The sequence below is a fragment of the Alosa pseudoharengus genome, unplaced genomic scaffold (genome assembly GCF_046254945.1).
Source record: "Alosa pseudoharengus isolate Yale_2024_CS ecotype anadromous, Long Island Sound unplaced genomic scaffold, YU_APseudo_1.1 YU_APseudo_1.1_scf_2, whole genome shotgun sequence".
In the NCBI taxonomy this organism is placed as follows: domain Eukaryota; kingdom Metazoa; phylum Chordata; class Actinopteri; order Clupeiformes; family Clupeidae; genus Alosa; species Alosa pseudoharengus.
Window position 1 is genome coordinate 23,620,039 of NW_027468663.1, and position 14,838 is coordinate 23,634,876.

At 48.4% G+C, this 14,838-nt stretch overlaps 1 protein-coding gene across 3 annotated transcripts in view; it reads left to right on the forward strand.

Annotated features, from left to right (window-relative positions):
* Nucleotides 1–14,838, forward strand: part of htt (huntingtin) — a 46,441-nt gene that overhangs the window by 23,443 nt on the left and 8,160 nt on the right. For all 3 annotated transcript variants that reach the window (XM_076294240.1, XM_076294241.1, XM_076294242.1), the window contains 23 exons: nucleotides 60–115; nucleotides 408–556; nucleotides 664–800; nucleotides 1,206–1,322; nucleotides 1,502–1,624; nucleotides 1,999–2,255; nucleotides 2,584–2,726; nucleotides 3,145–3,373; nucleotides 5,011–5,152; nucleotides 5,687–5,866; nucleotides 6,072–6,248; nucleotides 6,571–6,647; nucleotides 7,190–7,328; nucleotides 7,521–7,643; nucleotides 7,937–8,156; nucleotides 8,865–9,010; nucleotides 9,400–9,577; nucleotides 11,350–11,442; nucleotides 11,786–11,970; nucleotides 12,092–12,218; nucleotides 13,106–13,209; nucleotides 13,792–13,946; nucleotides 14,235–14,374. In XM_076294240.1, the coding sequence (XP_076150355.1) occupies nucleotides 60–115; nucleotides 408–556; nucleotides 664–800; nucleotides 1,206–1,322; nucleotides 1,502–1,624; nucleotides 1,999–2,255; nucleotides 2,584–2,726; nucleotides 3,145–3,373; nucleotides 5,011–5,152; nucleotides 5,687–5,866; nucleotides 6,072–6,248; nucleotides 6,571–6,647; nucleotides 7,190–7,328; nucleotides 7,521–7,643; nucleotides 7,937–8,156; nucleotides 8,865–9,010; nucleotides 9,400–9,577; nucleotides 11,350–11,442; nucleotides 11,786–11,970; nucleotides 12,092–12,218; nucleotides 13,106–13,209; nucleotides 13,792–13,946; nucleotides 14,235–14,374 (3,397 nt within the window). The remainder of the gene's footprint in view (nucleotides 1–59; nucleotides 116–407; nucleotides 557–663; nucleotides 801–1,205; nucleotides 1,323–1,501; nucleotides 1,625–1,998; nucleotides 2,256–2,583; nucleotides 2,727–3,144; nucleotides 3,374–5,010; nucleotides 5,153–5,686; nucleotides 5,867–6,071; nucleotides 6,249–6,570; nucleotides 6,648–7,189; nucleotides 7,329–7,520; nucleotides 7,644–7,936; nucleotides 8,157–8,864; nucleotides 9,011–9,399; nucleotides 9,578–11,349; nucleotides 11,443–11,785; nucleotides 11,971–12,091; nucleotides 12,219–13,105; nucleotides 13,210–13,791; nucleotides 13,947–14,234; nucleotides 14,375–14,838) is intronic.

Below are 14,838 nucleotides of genomic sequence, written 5' to 3' on the forward strand. Positions count from 1 at the left end.
TGATTGAGGTGTTGATCCCTGTACATCTGACTGTCTCTCTTTAACCTTGTCTGTCTCAGGTGTTCATCGGCTTTGTTCTCAAGCAATTTGAGTACATTGAATTGGGCCAGTTCAGGTAAGACTCTCCACACAGATCATATGAATTCCTTACCACACAGCTAAACTCCACACAGATCATATGAATTCCTTACCACACAGCTAAACTCCACACAGATCATATGAATTCCTTACCACACAGCTAAACTCCACACAGATCATATGAATTCCTTACCACACAGCTAAACTCCACACAGATCATATGAATTCCTTACAACACACACAGCTAAACTCAACACAGATCATATGAAATCCTTAGCACACACACAGGTACACAGCACACAAACATCCCGCTGTGTGCTTCCCCTCAGGGATTCGGAGGCGATCGTGCCCAACATCTTCTTCTTCCTGGTGCTGCTGTCCTATGAACGCTACCACTCCAAGCAGATCATCAGCATCCCAAAGATCATCCAGCTCTGCGATGGCATCATGGCCAGTGGGAGGAAGGCAGTTACTCACGGTACACAGGCACAGACACAAACACAGACACAGACACACTGGAAATATGCTAAGGTTTCACGTTGGTTTGGAGCCTGTTTGGTGATTGCGGTTGTGTTGTTCCCTCAGCCATCCCTGCCCTGCAGCCGATAGTCCATGACCTGTTTGTGCTCCGGGGCTCAAACAAAGCCGACGCCGGAAAAGAGCTGGAGACCCAGAAGGAGGTGGTGGTCTCTATGCTGCTCCGCCTTATCCAGTACCATCAGGTAGGCTAACAGATGACCTCCGCTGGGCACCGAGGGCAGTTCACAGTGGGATGTATTCGGATGGAGTGGAGTGAAATGCACTCTGTGTGTGTGTGTGTGTTGAGTAGGTGCTGGAGAGGTTTATCCTGGTCCTGCAACAGATGGATGTATTTAAATGTAGTGGAGTTTTAATGCTGTGTGTGTGTGTGTGTGTGTGTGTGTGTGTGTGTGTGTGTGTGTGTGTGTGTGTGTGTGTGTGTGTGTGTGTGTGTGTGTGTGTGTGTGTGTGTGTGTGTGTGTGTGTGTGTGTGTGTGTGTGTGTGTGCGTGCTGGAGATGTTCATCCTGGTCCTGCAACAGAAGGATGCATTTACTGTAAATGTAGTGGAGTTTTAATGCACTATCTGTGTGTGTGTGTGTTGAGTAGGTGCTGGAGATGTTCATCCTGGTCCTGCAACAGTGTCATAAAGAGAACGAGGACAAGTGGAAGAGACTCTCTCGCCAGATCGCTGACATCATCCTGCCTATGATCGGCAAACAGCAGGTAACCGTCACCCTGTCACTATCTCAAGTGTCACGTCTCTCGGCCACATTCCAGATCAGCTGTGGAGTGAAGGGGAGCAGGGCTGGGTTAAGCCCTGAGTTCACATGGTACAGAGCTGTACTGTACATCTGGTTGATGAAGTGTAATGTGCTGATGATGTGTTTGTGTGTGTATGTTAGATGCATCTGGACTCCCATGAGGCGTTGGGTGTGCTCAACACACTGTTTGAGACGGTGGCTCCCTCCTCACTGAGGCCTGTCGACATGCTGCTCAAGAGCATGTTCGTCACTCCGGCTACTATGGTCAGTCTGCTCTCATCTTAATCACACCCACACACACGCACGCACACACACACACACACACACACACACGCATGTACACCCACGCAGACACAGAGAGACACTCACAAGAGAACTGTTAGCCGATGTTCACACTGACTTTATTTTTCTTCTCCAGGCGCTTGAATTCAACTGTGTTTTTCTATGTAACAACGTGATTGGACCATTTAAATGAGCAAGGCACAAACAGGAAAAAAAACGCGAGGCTCGTAAAAACGTGGGGTGCTCTTAGTTTTCGAGCGCTTATGTTTTGGAGGTGTGAACCATGTGTCCGCGTGAACCCTGCCTTATTTTTTTAAAGTCGTTTTTGTTCTCCTGCTGTTGTGGGCGCTCCACAGGCGTCCGTGGGGACGGTGCAGCTGTGGGTGTCCGGCATCCTGGCCGTGCTGCGCGTGCTCATCTCCCAGTCCACCGAGGACATCGTGCTGTCCCGCGTGCAGGAGCTCTCCCTGTCCCCCTACCTGCTGTCCTTCCCCACCATCCGCCGGCTGCAGAGCGAGGTGGCCGCGCAGGCGCCCCCCCCACCCCAGCCGGCCGGCGATCAGGAGACCAACGGCGAGCCCCAGCGCTTCCCACCTGAGGAGACCTTCGCCAGGTGAGCCTGCCCGCTGCACCACTTTAGAGGAGGAGCGGAGTGACCGTCACAGACCCCATCCTGTCCGCTCTGCGTTTGTTTAGAATGACAACGTCGTCTTACATCTGTTCTCTCTCTCTCTCTCTCTCTCTCTCTCCCTCCCTCTCCATCCCTCCCCTTCATCTCTCTCTCTCTCTCCCTCTCATCCCTCCCCTCCATCTCTCTCTCCCTCCTCCCTCTCCCTCTTTCCCTCTCCATCTCCTCCATCTCCACCCCCCCTCCATCCCTCCCCTCCATCTCCATCTCCCTCTCTCTCCATCTCTCTCTCTCTCTCTCTCATTCGCTCCAGGTTCCTGCTGCAGCTGGTGGGTGTGCTGTTGGAGGACATCTCCAGTAAGCAGGTGAAGGTGGACATGAGTGAGCAGCAGCACACGTTCTACTGCCAGCAGCTGGGCACCCTCCTCATGTGCCTCATCCACATCTTCAAGTCCGGTGAGCTCCACATGTGGACTCGGCTAGTCATCATTTACGCCCCAGTCAGGTCACTTGTAGATGAAAAAGAATAGAGCAACCTGACTTAAAGGGAGGGTAAGCAATGCTGAATGAAGTCACCTGCCTCAGCCACTTAAAGGGAGGGTAAGCAATGCTGAATGAAGTCACATTCGTTTATGCTTATGCTTATGTTTCTTAGCAGATGTGTTGGTCCAAAGTTACTTACATTATATTTGAACCAAAGACTAAACAAAACACACCAGAAAGGGTGCTCAACCCTCCCTTCAGTGCTTCCTGAGAAACTCTATGTAAGAGTACATTCAGAGAATGGAGAGCTATCAAATTGTGAGAAGATATTTGCTGAATATTACAAAAATTTGAGAGTGTGAATATCAACCTCTCCCACTGTTTCTGCCAGGAATGTTCCGGCGCATCACTGCAGCTGCCACCAAGCTGCTGAAAGCCGAGGGCCCGGCGTCAGGGGTCGGGGTTGGCGAGGGCTGCTTCTACAGCCTGGAGGGTCTGAACGCGCTGGTCCTGCGCCTCATCACCACCCACCCCCCGCTGGTGCTGCTTTGGTGCCAGGTGCTGCTCATCATCAACTACACCAACTACACCTGGTGGTCCGAGGTGCACCAAACGCCCAGGTGAGTGAGTGGGGATGGGCAGGTGAGCGTGCAGGAGGCGGGGGGGTATGACTGCTGTGTGAGGGACAGTTACTGGAGAATTGTGTGTGTTTTTCTGGCATGAAGCTTTCAGAAGCAAAGAACTGCTAGATAAATGAAGGATAAAAGATGAAGGATGGAAGTTTGAGATGACTCCGAAAGGGTGTCTGATTGCATTTTTTGCATCCACGTTGTACACAGTTTATAGCTTAGTTTATCTGGTAGAAACCAGACCCTTCTCAGTCGTAACTAAGAGTGGGTCTGGGGAAGGTTCGTTCACAGTCCATTTCCAAAGGGCATTCCCAAACAGACGCCAATCAAAATGCCTCGGACGCAATAGGAGAGGCCCAAAACCAATCAGAGCAACGAAAGAGACAGAGTGACGGAAACACACCATTTGCAACACTGTCTGGTTTTAGGGAGAAGCAGGAAGAATTTACCACTTTTTCATTAAACGTAGGCTAGTTTACAAAGACATCGTGCCACACTGAAAGCTAATATGTCACTAGCAATTTACATCTGCCCTCTGTTAAACACAATTGCATTTTCAGCTCTGAACAATACTGTTCACGTTCAAACGAGCATTTTGTTTCATTCGTCCTTTCTGGCTGACCGGGACATATGAAGCAGGAATGGGGGACGAGAGACTGAAACATTCAAAGCAATTATGCCGGAATTGTTTCAAGGCAAAAAGTGTAGCATTCGAGTTATGCTCGCATAGCACACCAATTCAAAAGTAGCCTATGTGTTTTCTGTCGGCTACGTGTCCAGCTACTGTAGGCCTATAAATGAACAGAATATCAAACCGTTTTCAGTAGCCTACCACTGTTGCAGATATCACATAGGTACCCCTTACATGTTTGTACAATGTTGCATATTCTAACATAAGGAAGCAGTTAAAAAACATCTAACTCCCTGTCTTAAACCAACGTGATAGCAGCTTCAAACAAGCGGCAGCAACCATCGTTGATGTTTTTTTTAGAAACCCCGGCTTCTTCAACAGGGTGCGCTATCGTCATCGTGTAAAGCCCGCCTCAAGGGTTCTGATTGGTGCCTAGATCTAGGAAAATTGGAAATGGGCTAGAATGGGTTCTTGGCCAGACGGACTTTCAGAGCCAATCTCGTATTTGCCGGAAGTACATCTGGGTTTTTCCCAGGCTACACAGTTTACATTCATTGTTACATTTGCATCACCGTCAGCATGCTATGCAGTTACAAGGCTGCACTCCTGTTAAATAGGGTCCTATGTGAGATGCAGCACTTTGGTTCAGCCCTGCGATGTTAAATAGGGTCCTACAGTGTTTCCCACATAATTGAATTCTATTTGTGGTGGTAGGTTTGCAGAATTAACTTGAATGCAACAGTTTTTAGCAAATTAGCGCGGCGTGGTTATGATGCTAACCAGATCTAAGCACAATTTAGTACAACCTGGAAAATCATTGTGTGGTGGTCAATGTTGATATTGTGGTGGGCCGCCACAAATAAGTCAATGTATGGGAAACATTGTCCTATGTGAGATGCAGCACTTGGGTTCAGCCCTGTGATGTTGGAGTGGAGTGGTCATGTGTCTCCCCTCTGCCTGAACCCTGTTAACGTCTCGGTGTCCGCTCCTTCCCCAGGAGGCACAGTATGTCCAGCACGAAGCTGCTGAGTCCACACTCGTCCGGGGAGGGCGACCAGGACGGGCTGGAGACGCGGCTGGCCATGTGCAATCGAGAGATCGTCCGCCGGGGGGCGCTCATCCTCTTCTGTGACTACGTGGTGAGAGCGCTCGGCCCTGCTCAACCACACCTCCCCTCCCGCAGCCTCAGCCTGCTGTGCCGTGGCGCAATACTGACCCGCGCTCGCTCGCTGCTTTAAAGCAAACCTGGACTCTTTACTTCTGTCCAGTCAGGACTATGGCGTGCTTGGACAGTGGCACGTTGTAAACACAAACACATAGTAGCACATGCTGTAAACGTAACTCTGTACACCACCACAATAGATTAGAAAAGAAACAATAAAGATGTGATTAAAGTGTGGACTCTCAGCTTCGAGGGTTTGAGCAAAAATATAGCATTAACCGTTTGTGTGCCAGGCTGTTGGATGAAAAAATGGATGATATAGATTATCGATATAATGGCTTCAGAAATCTCAGGCATAGAAATGTCCTTGCTTGTCTCACTGTCCAAATGCTAATGGTCCTGACTGGCCAGTAGCCTCACATACTATAGTGCGTGCTGTGGATTTGAATTAGTGCCCAATGTCTTTCTTCCTTACGTTATTCTCTTTCCCTCTGCCATTGCTGCCCCTCAGTGCCAGAACCTGCACGACTCGGAGCACTTGACCTGGCTGACGGTGAATCATGTGCAGGAGCTGATCAGCCTTTCCCATGAGCCCCCGGTGCAGGACTTCATCAGTGCTGTCCACCGAAACTCCGCCGCCAGCGGCCTCTTCATCCAGGCCATCCAGTCCCGCTGCGACAATCTGACCAACGTGAGTGTCTCTCTCACTCACACACACACACACACACACACACGCACACCTTAAATTAAGTTATTTGATTAATTGATTGAAGAATAGACGGCTGCTGAGCATCACCACCATCCACGAACCATTTCTCTTGCCTTATCCCTGCTGTAATATGTCATAATACCTTCCAGTAATGTGAAGTTTGTCCCTCTCCCCTCTCCGTCCCCAGCCCACCATGCTGAAGAAGACCCTGCAGTGTCTGGAGGGGATGCACCTGAGCCAGTCGGGGGCTCTGCTCATGCTCTACGTGGACAAGCTGCTCAGCACGCCCTTCCGGGTGCTAGCGCGCATGGTGGACACGCTGGCCTGCCGCCGTGTGGAGATGCTGCTGGCCGAGACGCTGCAGGTAAGGGCTGCTCCATCACGGCAAAACATCTTTATCACACAGTTGTTATTATTATGGGCAAGATTGAGAATCACAATGAGTTTTATACAATTTATACAATTAGTCAATGACTTTGTAAACACCACCGATTTTCTAAACTTTCAAAATGTGCTTTTTAACAGTGGCATTACTGGTAATTAAATGTTACATGTAATTCAGCTGAAAAACTAATTAGAACATAAATGTTCAAAAAGAGATTATTTCTACAACAGTTGCCACTGTGAAGTAAATGGTCCAGTTAAGTTGAGAGTTGACCATGCCTCTGTCTGTTTTGCGTCTCCAGAACAGCGTAGCTCAGCTGCCTGTGGAGGAGCTGGACAGGCTCCAGGAGTATCTGCAGAACAGTGGACTGGCCCAGAGGTACCCCACTTCACGTCCTCCCTTACCAACGCTGATTTCTCCTTCTGGCTTTTTTTGTTTTGTTTTTCTGCTTGGGGAAAGCATTTTCAAAGCATTTACATATATTTATGTCAAGTGTAGAAAATTCAAGTAAAACAATATCATGGTCTTGCTTTTTTCACCATTTCTAAATTAATGAATGCGCAAATGAACGAATTAATGAATGGATGGTTGGATGGATGGATGGATGGATATTATTTTTTTTTAAAAGGATATCCTCCTAGATTACACACCTGGTTCACAGTTCTATATGTGTGTAGCTCCATATGCTCGGTATCCAAACCACACCCACACACAAACAATCCATATAAGCTCCTGAACATGTGACTATGTCCATACACATCAACACATAGAGTTTTTATATTATTTGTCTTTCTGTGAAATGCATTCTCCGTGATGTCCCATAGGTGACTTCTAGTGGCGTAACAACATTGTGTGACAGACAGCTCTAATTGTGCTTGCCATTTTCAATCTGCTGACTGGAGTCTTCATGGTCCTTGTAGGCACCAGAGGTTCTACTCCCTGCTGGACAGGTTCCGAGCCTCTCTCCCCGAGGAGACGGCAAGCCCCACACCGCCGGTCAGCACACACCCACTAGATGGAGAGCCACCCCCTCCCACACAGCATGTGGTAGCTAATAAGGTCAGAGCTCGGGCATTGTCCATTGTCTCACTGTTTTTGTTGTTGGCTTCCAAAACATAATTTCCCAAGTACTGTATAAGGTACATAGAAATATCCAAATGTTCTGCGTAATTCATCTCTTTACTTGGACTTCCTGTTTGTTTGTTTGTTTTGTTGTTGTTGTTGTTGTTGTTGTTGCTGTTGTTGTGTCAGGAGTGGTATGTGACGTTAGTGAAGTCTCAGTGCTGTTTGGGCGGAGAGGGGGCGTTGTATGAAACCACAGAGCTGCTGACCAAATTGCCCCAGGAGGATCTCAGCGCCATCATGGCCTGCAAGGTAAGAATGGGTGTGGGTGAGGTTTGAGGTCTAAATTCCACTGCACAGGATACACACACACACACACACACACACACACACACACACACACACACACACACACACACACACATTGACATGTGCTTATGTTGTTATGGTAGTGGATGATGCATGCAACATAGGGAAGCATGTTCATTCTACATACATCTAAATACATTCCACTCTGGCTTCTTTTGTTCTCTCCCTCTCTCTCTCCCTCTCTCTCTCTCTCTCTCCCTCCCCCTCTCCTCACCTCTCTTTCTCCGTTCTTTCAGGAGTTCAATCTGGCCCTGCTGGCCCCCTGCCTGAGTGTTGGGGTGCAGAGGCTAACCCAAGGTCAGGGCGGGGTCCTATTGGACACTGCTCTCCAGGTGACCATGGATCGCCTGTCCGCCACCACGCAGCTCCTCCCCCTCCCCCACCGCTCCTTCCTGCCGCCCACCGATGCTGAGTCAGAGCCTGAAGGCTACTGGGACAAACTGGCCGACGTCTATAGTGAGATCCAGAGCCTTCTACATTTACATTTGCATTTATTCATTTAGCAGACACATTAGCTTACATATGTCAGTTTTATTACACGGGCCAATGTGCCTAGCCCTGCTCCTTAACCACTACAATACCACCGCCCCCTTTCTCTCTCTAACCAATGGATGTTATTGTGCAGCATTCATGTTCCACATTCTTCATTTGGCATGGCTACTGCATTTAGAAATGTTTTGTCCCTTTGGATATAAGTGACTGCTGAATACCGGACTTTAATAGAATAGAATAGAATAGACTAGACTAGAAGGAGTCTGTATCAGTAAGGGGTAGGCACCCCCTTGCTTAGGCAGACTTGAGCTTGACTTCCTGTTAGTCAAAGTTCACTGTTGCTCTGTTCTGCCACTGGAAGATTAAACAGTCCAGGAGTTCAGCTATTGTGCTCTCCAACAATGGGCCTCCTTTATCAAGGTTCCCAGCGTGGAAAAGCACATCGGCACTTTTTAAATGGGTACCTGATTTGGATTAGTCAGGCCTAAGGTCTGTTGTAAAAATGTCACCTAACAGAATTTATTATAATCCACTTTTATCTGTCAATTACCCGTAGAGGGTTCTATTTTTACCCTGAACTCTCATGAACTTCTTTTGTCTGTGTGTTTTTGTGTCTGTGTGTTTTTGTGCGTGTGCGTGTGTGTGTGTGTGTGTGGTGTGCGTGTTTGACAGGCGAGCCGGGCTTCTATCAGACGGTGCTGAGCCTGTGTGGAGCTCTGAGTCAGTACCTGCTGTCTCTGCCAAAGCTGCCCTCCTCCCTACAGATCACCCCACACAGAGAGGCCCTGGTGGCCTCCTTCACCACCCTCACCATAGAGGTCAGTCAGACACCACCCACACACACACACACACACACACACACACACACACAGCACCGTACCACAGAGCTGCGCTCCTCATGGCCCTCTACAGTCCTGGGATCAGGCATCCAGATCCTACTCATGACCAATAGGAGTGCAGCAGATAATGACTGATGTCTGGGACTAGAAGCGTTGGACAGAGCTGACCTCAGGACTGGTATAAATAGAAGAGGAATGCATAGTGGGGTCATAGCCCTGTTAGGAGCAGCATTGTGCCTCTTCTCTTTCTTACTCTCACTCTGTTTCTCTCCCTCTCGTCCATCTCTACATATCCCACTCCCTTCCTCTCTCTCCCCCTCTTTCTCTCTCTCTTTCTCTCCATCTCTCCCTCCCTCCCTCTCTCTCAGACGGTGGTGTGGCGAGTGCTGCAGGACCAGCTCCCTCTGAGCGTGCAGCTGCAGGCGTCCCTGTCCTGTGTGTGTCTGGCCCTGCAGCAGCCGGCCGTCTGGACCCTGCTGGCCTCGGGCCCCTACCTCAGCCAGGCCATGTCCATCATCCACTGCGTCCGCCTGCTCATCCACGCAGGTCAGACAGCACACCCAGGGGACCCAGTGGGGACCGGGAGGACAGGAGACCTGGGAGTGGGAGGGCAGGGTGTCCGAGTAGAAATGGGGCGTTGGTAGTGTAGTGGCTAAGGAGCTGGGCTAGCATGCAGTAGTAGCATAGTGGCCAAGCAGCTGAGTTGCTCTGGGGAGAATGGCCCTTTTAAAATATCGGAACGCCCCCTATTACCACCAGTCCCGTGTAATATATCGGAACGCCCCCTATTACCACCAGTCCGTGTAATATATCGGAACGCCAGTTTCCGTCCTTTTGCGTGTATGTGTCACTTAATATTAATTTCTATACAAACCATTACGGCGGATTCCTAAAGAAACGCAAGCACCCACACCATTGGTGTATCTAAATTAGCTATGTACTAAAAATTACATTTTACCGTGACTCGAAGAGCTGTAAACAGTGTTGTAAGGCTGTGTGTACAAATCCGTTTGGAGCTCCAGTGGAATTTTGAAGTAGCAACGAGAATTCTCAGTCTAATCGTTCATGTGCCGTTGAAAGGGTGGAAGTAGACGACCCACCAGGCCAGCACTAACCTCCAAGCGCGGTAAACAAAATCAGATATTTCAGGCAGTAAAAGCCCCGGTAAGAACCAAACCAGATTTTGTTCAAATCTACACGTAAACGTGCTAATTACCAACCATTTTGTTCGAAAATTCTAAAACAACTATGTTTTTTAATACTTCAAAATAACATTTGATAAATGAACCTTACATTTTTTAGTAGCCATAGGTGTGTAGATTTGAACAAAATCTAGTTTGGTTCTTACCAGGGCTTTTACTGCCTGCAATATCCAATTTTTTTTACCACGTTCAGAGTTTAGTGCTGGGCTGGTGGGTACTTATTCCCAACCTTTCTCACGGCACATCAACGGTTAGCCCCAGAATTCTCGTCGTCGCAATTCAAAATTCCACTGGAGCTCCAAGCGGATTTGTACACGCAGCCTTACAACACTGTTTACAGCTCTTTGAGTGACGGTAAAATGTAATTTTACATAGCTAATTTAGATAAACTTATGGTGTGGGTGCTTGCGTTTCTTTAGGAATCCGCCGTCTTGGTTTGTATAGAAATGAATATTAAGTAACACATACACGTAAGAGGTTGGACATACGTGACGGTTGGTAATATGTGACATTCCGACATGGCTACTGAAAAATGTAAGGTTCATTTATCAAATGTTATTTTGATAAATGTTCATTTATCAAATGTTATATTAATAAAAAACATTGTTGTTTTAGAATTTTCAAACGAAATGGGGGATAATTGGAGGTGTTACGATAATAGACATGTGTAAGTCGCTTTGGATAAAAGTGTCTGCTAAATGAATACATGTAAATGTCCACTGTAGAGGAGCACACAGCCAGGTGCTTGGTGTCAGGGTGTTTGGGCTCTGATGAGGAGATTTCCAGTGGGAGCGGTTGGGATTGCAGAGGAGGGGAGTGGATAACTGGGGTTGGGTGGGTAGTTGGGTGGTGGAGTAGAGATGTCCAGTGCAGAGGAGCACACAGGTGTTTGGGCTCTGATGTAGGGATATCCAGGGAGAGGGGTGAGCGTTTGGGACTGTGGAGAGGGAGTGAAGCTACAGATGGGTTCCAAGGGGTTGGTGGTTCTGAGGAGACAGTGTCGACACTGTCAATGTGTTGACAGTGTTATTATTTAGAGAGGGAGCTGCAGGTCTTTGGTCACTCATCGTATGTTGTGTTTGTGTGTGTGTGTGTGTGTGTGTGTGTTTATGACAGTCGCTGTGGGGCCTGGTGACCAGCTTCTCCGACCGGAAAGAAAGAGGTCTAACTCTGAATCTGCGGAAGATGAAGTGGACTCAGCCAAAGACGGTGAGTTCTAGAGATTCCTCCACAATATTCTACATTCTTCTTACTGAGAACAAGGGAGTGCCGAGTCTGCCACCAACAATAATTGCAATGTTTTAAAGGAACCCTTCAATTATATGACTGGGATCATAGTCATTTGTTAACATTTTATGTGTGTGTGTATGCGTCTGTCTGTCTGTCTGTCTGTCTGTCTGTCTGTCTGTGTGTGTGTGTGTGTGTGTGTGTGTGTGTATGCATGCGTCTGTCTGTGTGTGTGTGTGTGTGTGTGTGTGTGTGTGTGTGTGTGTGTGTGTGTGTGTGAACGCGTCTGTCTGTCTCTGTGTGTTTGTCTGTGTGTGTGCCTCAGATGTGAGCAAGCAGCGTGCGTGTGAGGTGATGGTTGAGCTGGTGGAGGGCTTGCAGACGGCGCTCTTTCTGGGCCACCCTCGGAACCGGTCTATCCCAGCATTCCTCACTCCCACCCTGCGCAATGTCATCATCAGCCTCGCCAGGCTACCGCTTGTCAACAGCTACACCCGCGTGCCGCCACTGGTGAGATACTCGTGTGTGTGTGTGTGTGTGTGTGTGTGTGTGTGTTTGTGTGTGTGTGAGAGAGAGAGTCAGTGTGTCTCTATCCAGTGCTTCTCCTAACGTTGGCGTGCTCATGTGCTAGGTGTGGAAGCTGGGCTGGTCCCCCAGGCGTGGTGGTGAGTTTGGTACGGCACTGCCAGAGATCCCTGTGGAGTTCCTGCAGGAGAAGGACGTCTTCAGGGAGTTCCTGTACCGCATCAACACTCTGGGTAACTCCACAGCTTCCTACTGCCCATAGAGGCAGAGTCTCTTAGAAGTAAAGATGTAGGGGTATTCATCACTCTATGTACACTTGTGTAGACAAATTATAAAACTATGTAATTTTAAAGCTACTTAACATGACATTGTGAAGTATTTGGGGAATTCATCATCTACAGTACATAATATCATTAAAACATTCAGATAATCCAGAGAAATCTTAGCAAAACAAGGGATAGAGCTGAAATACAATATTGGATAGCCGTGGCCTTTTGAACCTCAGATGGCACTGCATTAAAAGCGGACTTGTTTCTGTAAAGAAAATCATTGTGTGGGCTCAGGAAAACCTCTGGTAGCCATTGTCCATGAGCACAGTTTGATGCTCAATTCAGAAATCCTTGTGTAAACTTTATCATGCAACAGCCAAAATTGTATTGAGACATGATACAGAAATGCCACCGTCTTATCTGGGCATGAGCTTGTCTAAAATGGACTGGGATAACATGGGGAAAGGTCCTGTGGTTCGACCAATCAAAATGTGCAATTATTTTTGGAAATCATGGACTTATCTGGGCTAGGGGCCTATCCAAGTATCCAACCTATCCAACTTGTTTTAGTGCTCAACAAGACAAAAAAGCAACACAGTGGTAAACATTCCCTGTCCCAAATTTTTTGAAACATGTTGCTTCATTTTCAACATTTGATATGTTGTCTATGTCCTTTTTGCTGCTAAATATGGGTTTACGAGTCTTGTACATTATCACATTCTGTTTTTATTTGCATTTTACACAGCATCCCAACTTTTTCTGATTTGGGGTTGTAATATCTAGTATAATATCTCATATTTAATATAATATCTAACGTCTAACGTCCGTCTAACGTCCTGTGCCTGTGTCAGGGTGGAGCAGTCGGACGCAGTTTGAGGAGACCTGGGCCACACTGTTGGGGGTGCTGGTCACCCAGCCAATCGCCATGGACCAGGAAGAGGAGAGTCCGCAGGAGGTACTGGCTGCCTCCCCAGCGCTCGGCCTGGTCTGGTCTGACAAAGAGTGCTCTGTGTCCTTTCAGACACCTCTCTGGGCTTGCCTGACGCTATGATACCGCTGGCCCTCACGCAAGAATGCAGCCTCGCTCAGTATTCTGAACAGGCGGAGTCTGTGATGCTCCAGAATGGGAAGGCAAATGAATATAACTCTATTAAGGGTGGCTGATGAGTAAGCCTCAGGGGCCATCTCGGCATGAGGGCCGGCAGCCACAGTGTGTTCTTTTAGTCTTTGTGGTTGCAGTGAGAGGTGCCAAGGACATTTAAAAAAAGAAAGGTAGCCTTACTGACGGAGACCATTTCTTCATGCGCTAAAATGCTCTGTGTGTGTGTGTGTGTGTGTGTGTGTGTGTGTGTGTGTGTGTGTGTGTGTGTGTGTGTGTGTGTGTGTGTGTGTGTGTGTGTGTGTGTGTGTGTGTGTGTGTGTGTGTGTGTGTGTGTGTGTGTGTGTGTGTGTGTGTGTGTGTGTGTGTGTGTGTGTGTGTGTGTGTGTGTGTGTGTGTGTGTGTGTGTGTGTGTGTGTGTGTGTGTGTGTGTGTTAGGAGGATCTGGAGCGGACTCAGATTAACGTGCTTGCGGTGCAGGCCATCACCTCTCTGGTGCTGAGCGCCATGACTCTTCCTGTGGCGGGAAATCCCGCCGTCAGCTGCCTGGAGCAGCAACCGCGCAACAAGACCCTCAAAGCCCTGGATACGAGGTAACACACACACACACAGTAAAGCCTTGAAGCACTTGACACAGCTGGTGCTGGTGCTGACACAAGCCTTGTACCAGTGCTCTATACAGTACGTCTTTGCTATGGTGGGTGTACGAGGCTGGTCAGTCAGTGCAAATGACCGATGCCAACCCAGCCCTACAAAGCAGACGCAACCTGGGCACAGAGGCCTGCTGTGGTCAGCAGCCCCACGCGGAAGCTGAGGCGTTGTTGTTCTCTGCTGCGGTCAGCCCCATGCTGAGGCATTTGTGTTCTCTGTGTTTGGTGCAGGCTTGGGAAGAAGCTGAGCGTGATCCGGGGGGCCGTGGAGAGGGAGATCCAGTCCATGGTGTCCAAGAGGGACAACGTGGCCACTCACTTCCCTTACCAGGCCTGGGACCCCGTGCCCTCACTCTCCTCCTCCTCCGCAGGTGAGACCAGCCGTGGGACACCCAGTCAGTGGCAAGCAGACACCGTGCAATTCTAGCCCCCAACCTGTCCGATTCAACTAACTTCTTCATTGGGCTGAATACCTGTCCGATTCAACTAACTTCTTCATTGGGCTGAATACCTGTCCGATTCAACTAACTTCTTCATTGGGCTGAATACCTGTCCGATTCAACTAACTTCTTCATTGGGCTGAATACCTGTCCGATATGTCGTGTCGTTTGAGCAGGCTCACAGTGTCCCGTCCAATTCGATTTTTTGGCGCGTCCATTTTTTTGGTTGTTTGTCTTGCAGTGTGTCCTGCAGTTGAACATGCAGTGTGAGCACAGTAATCATGTCCGACTGAAATGTGTAGTGTTAGTGTTATCATATCGTACTCAACTGAAAAAAAAAAATGCAGTGTCTACCCAGTTTAACAGGCCATACACTAGTGATAAATAAATGTGTA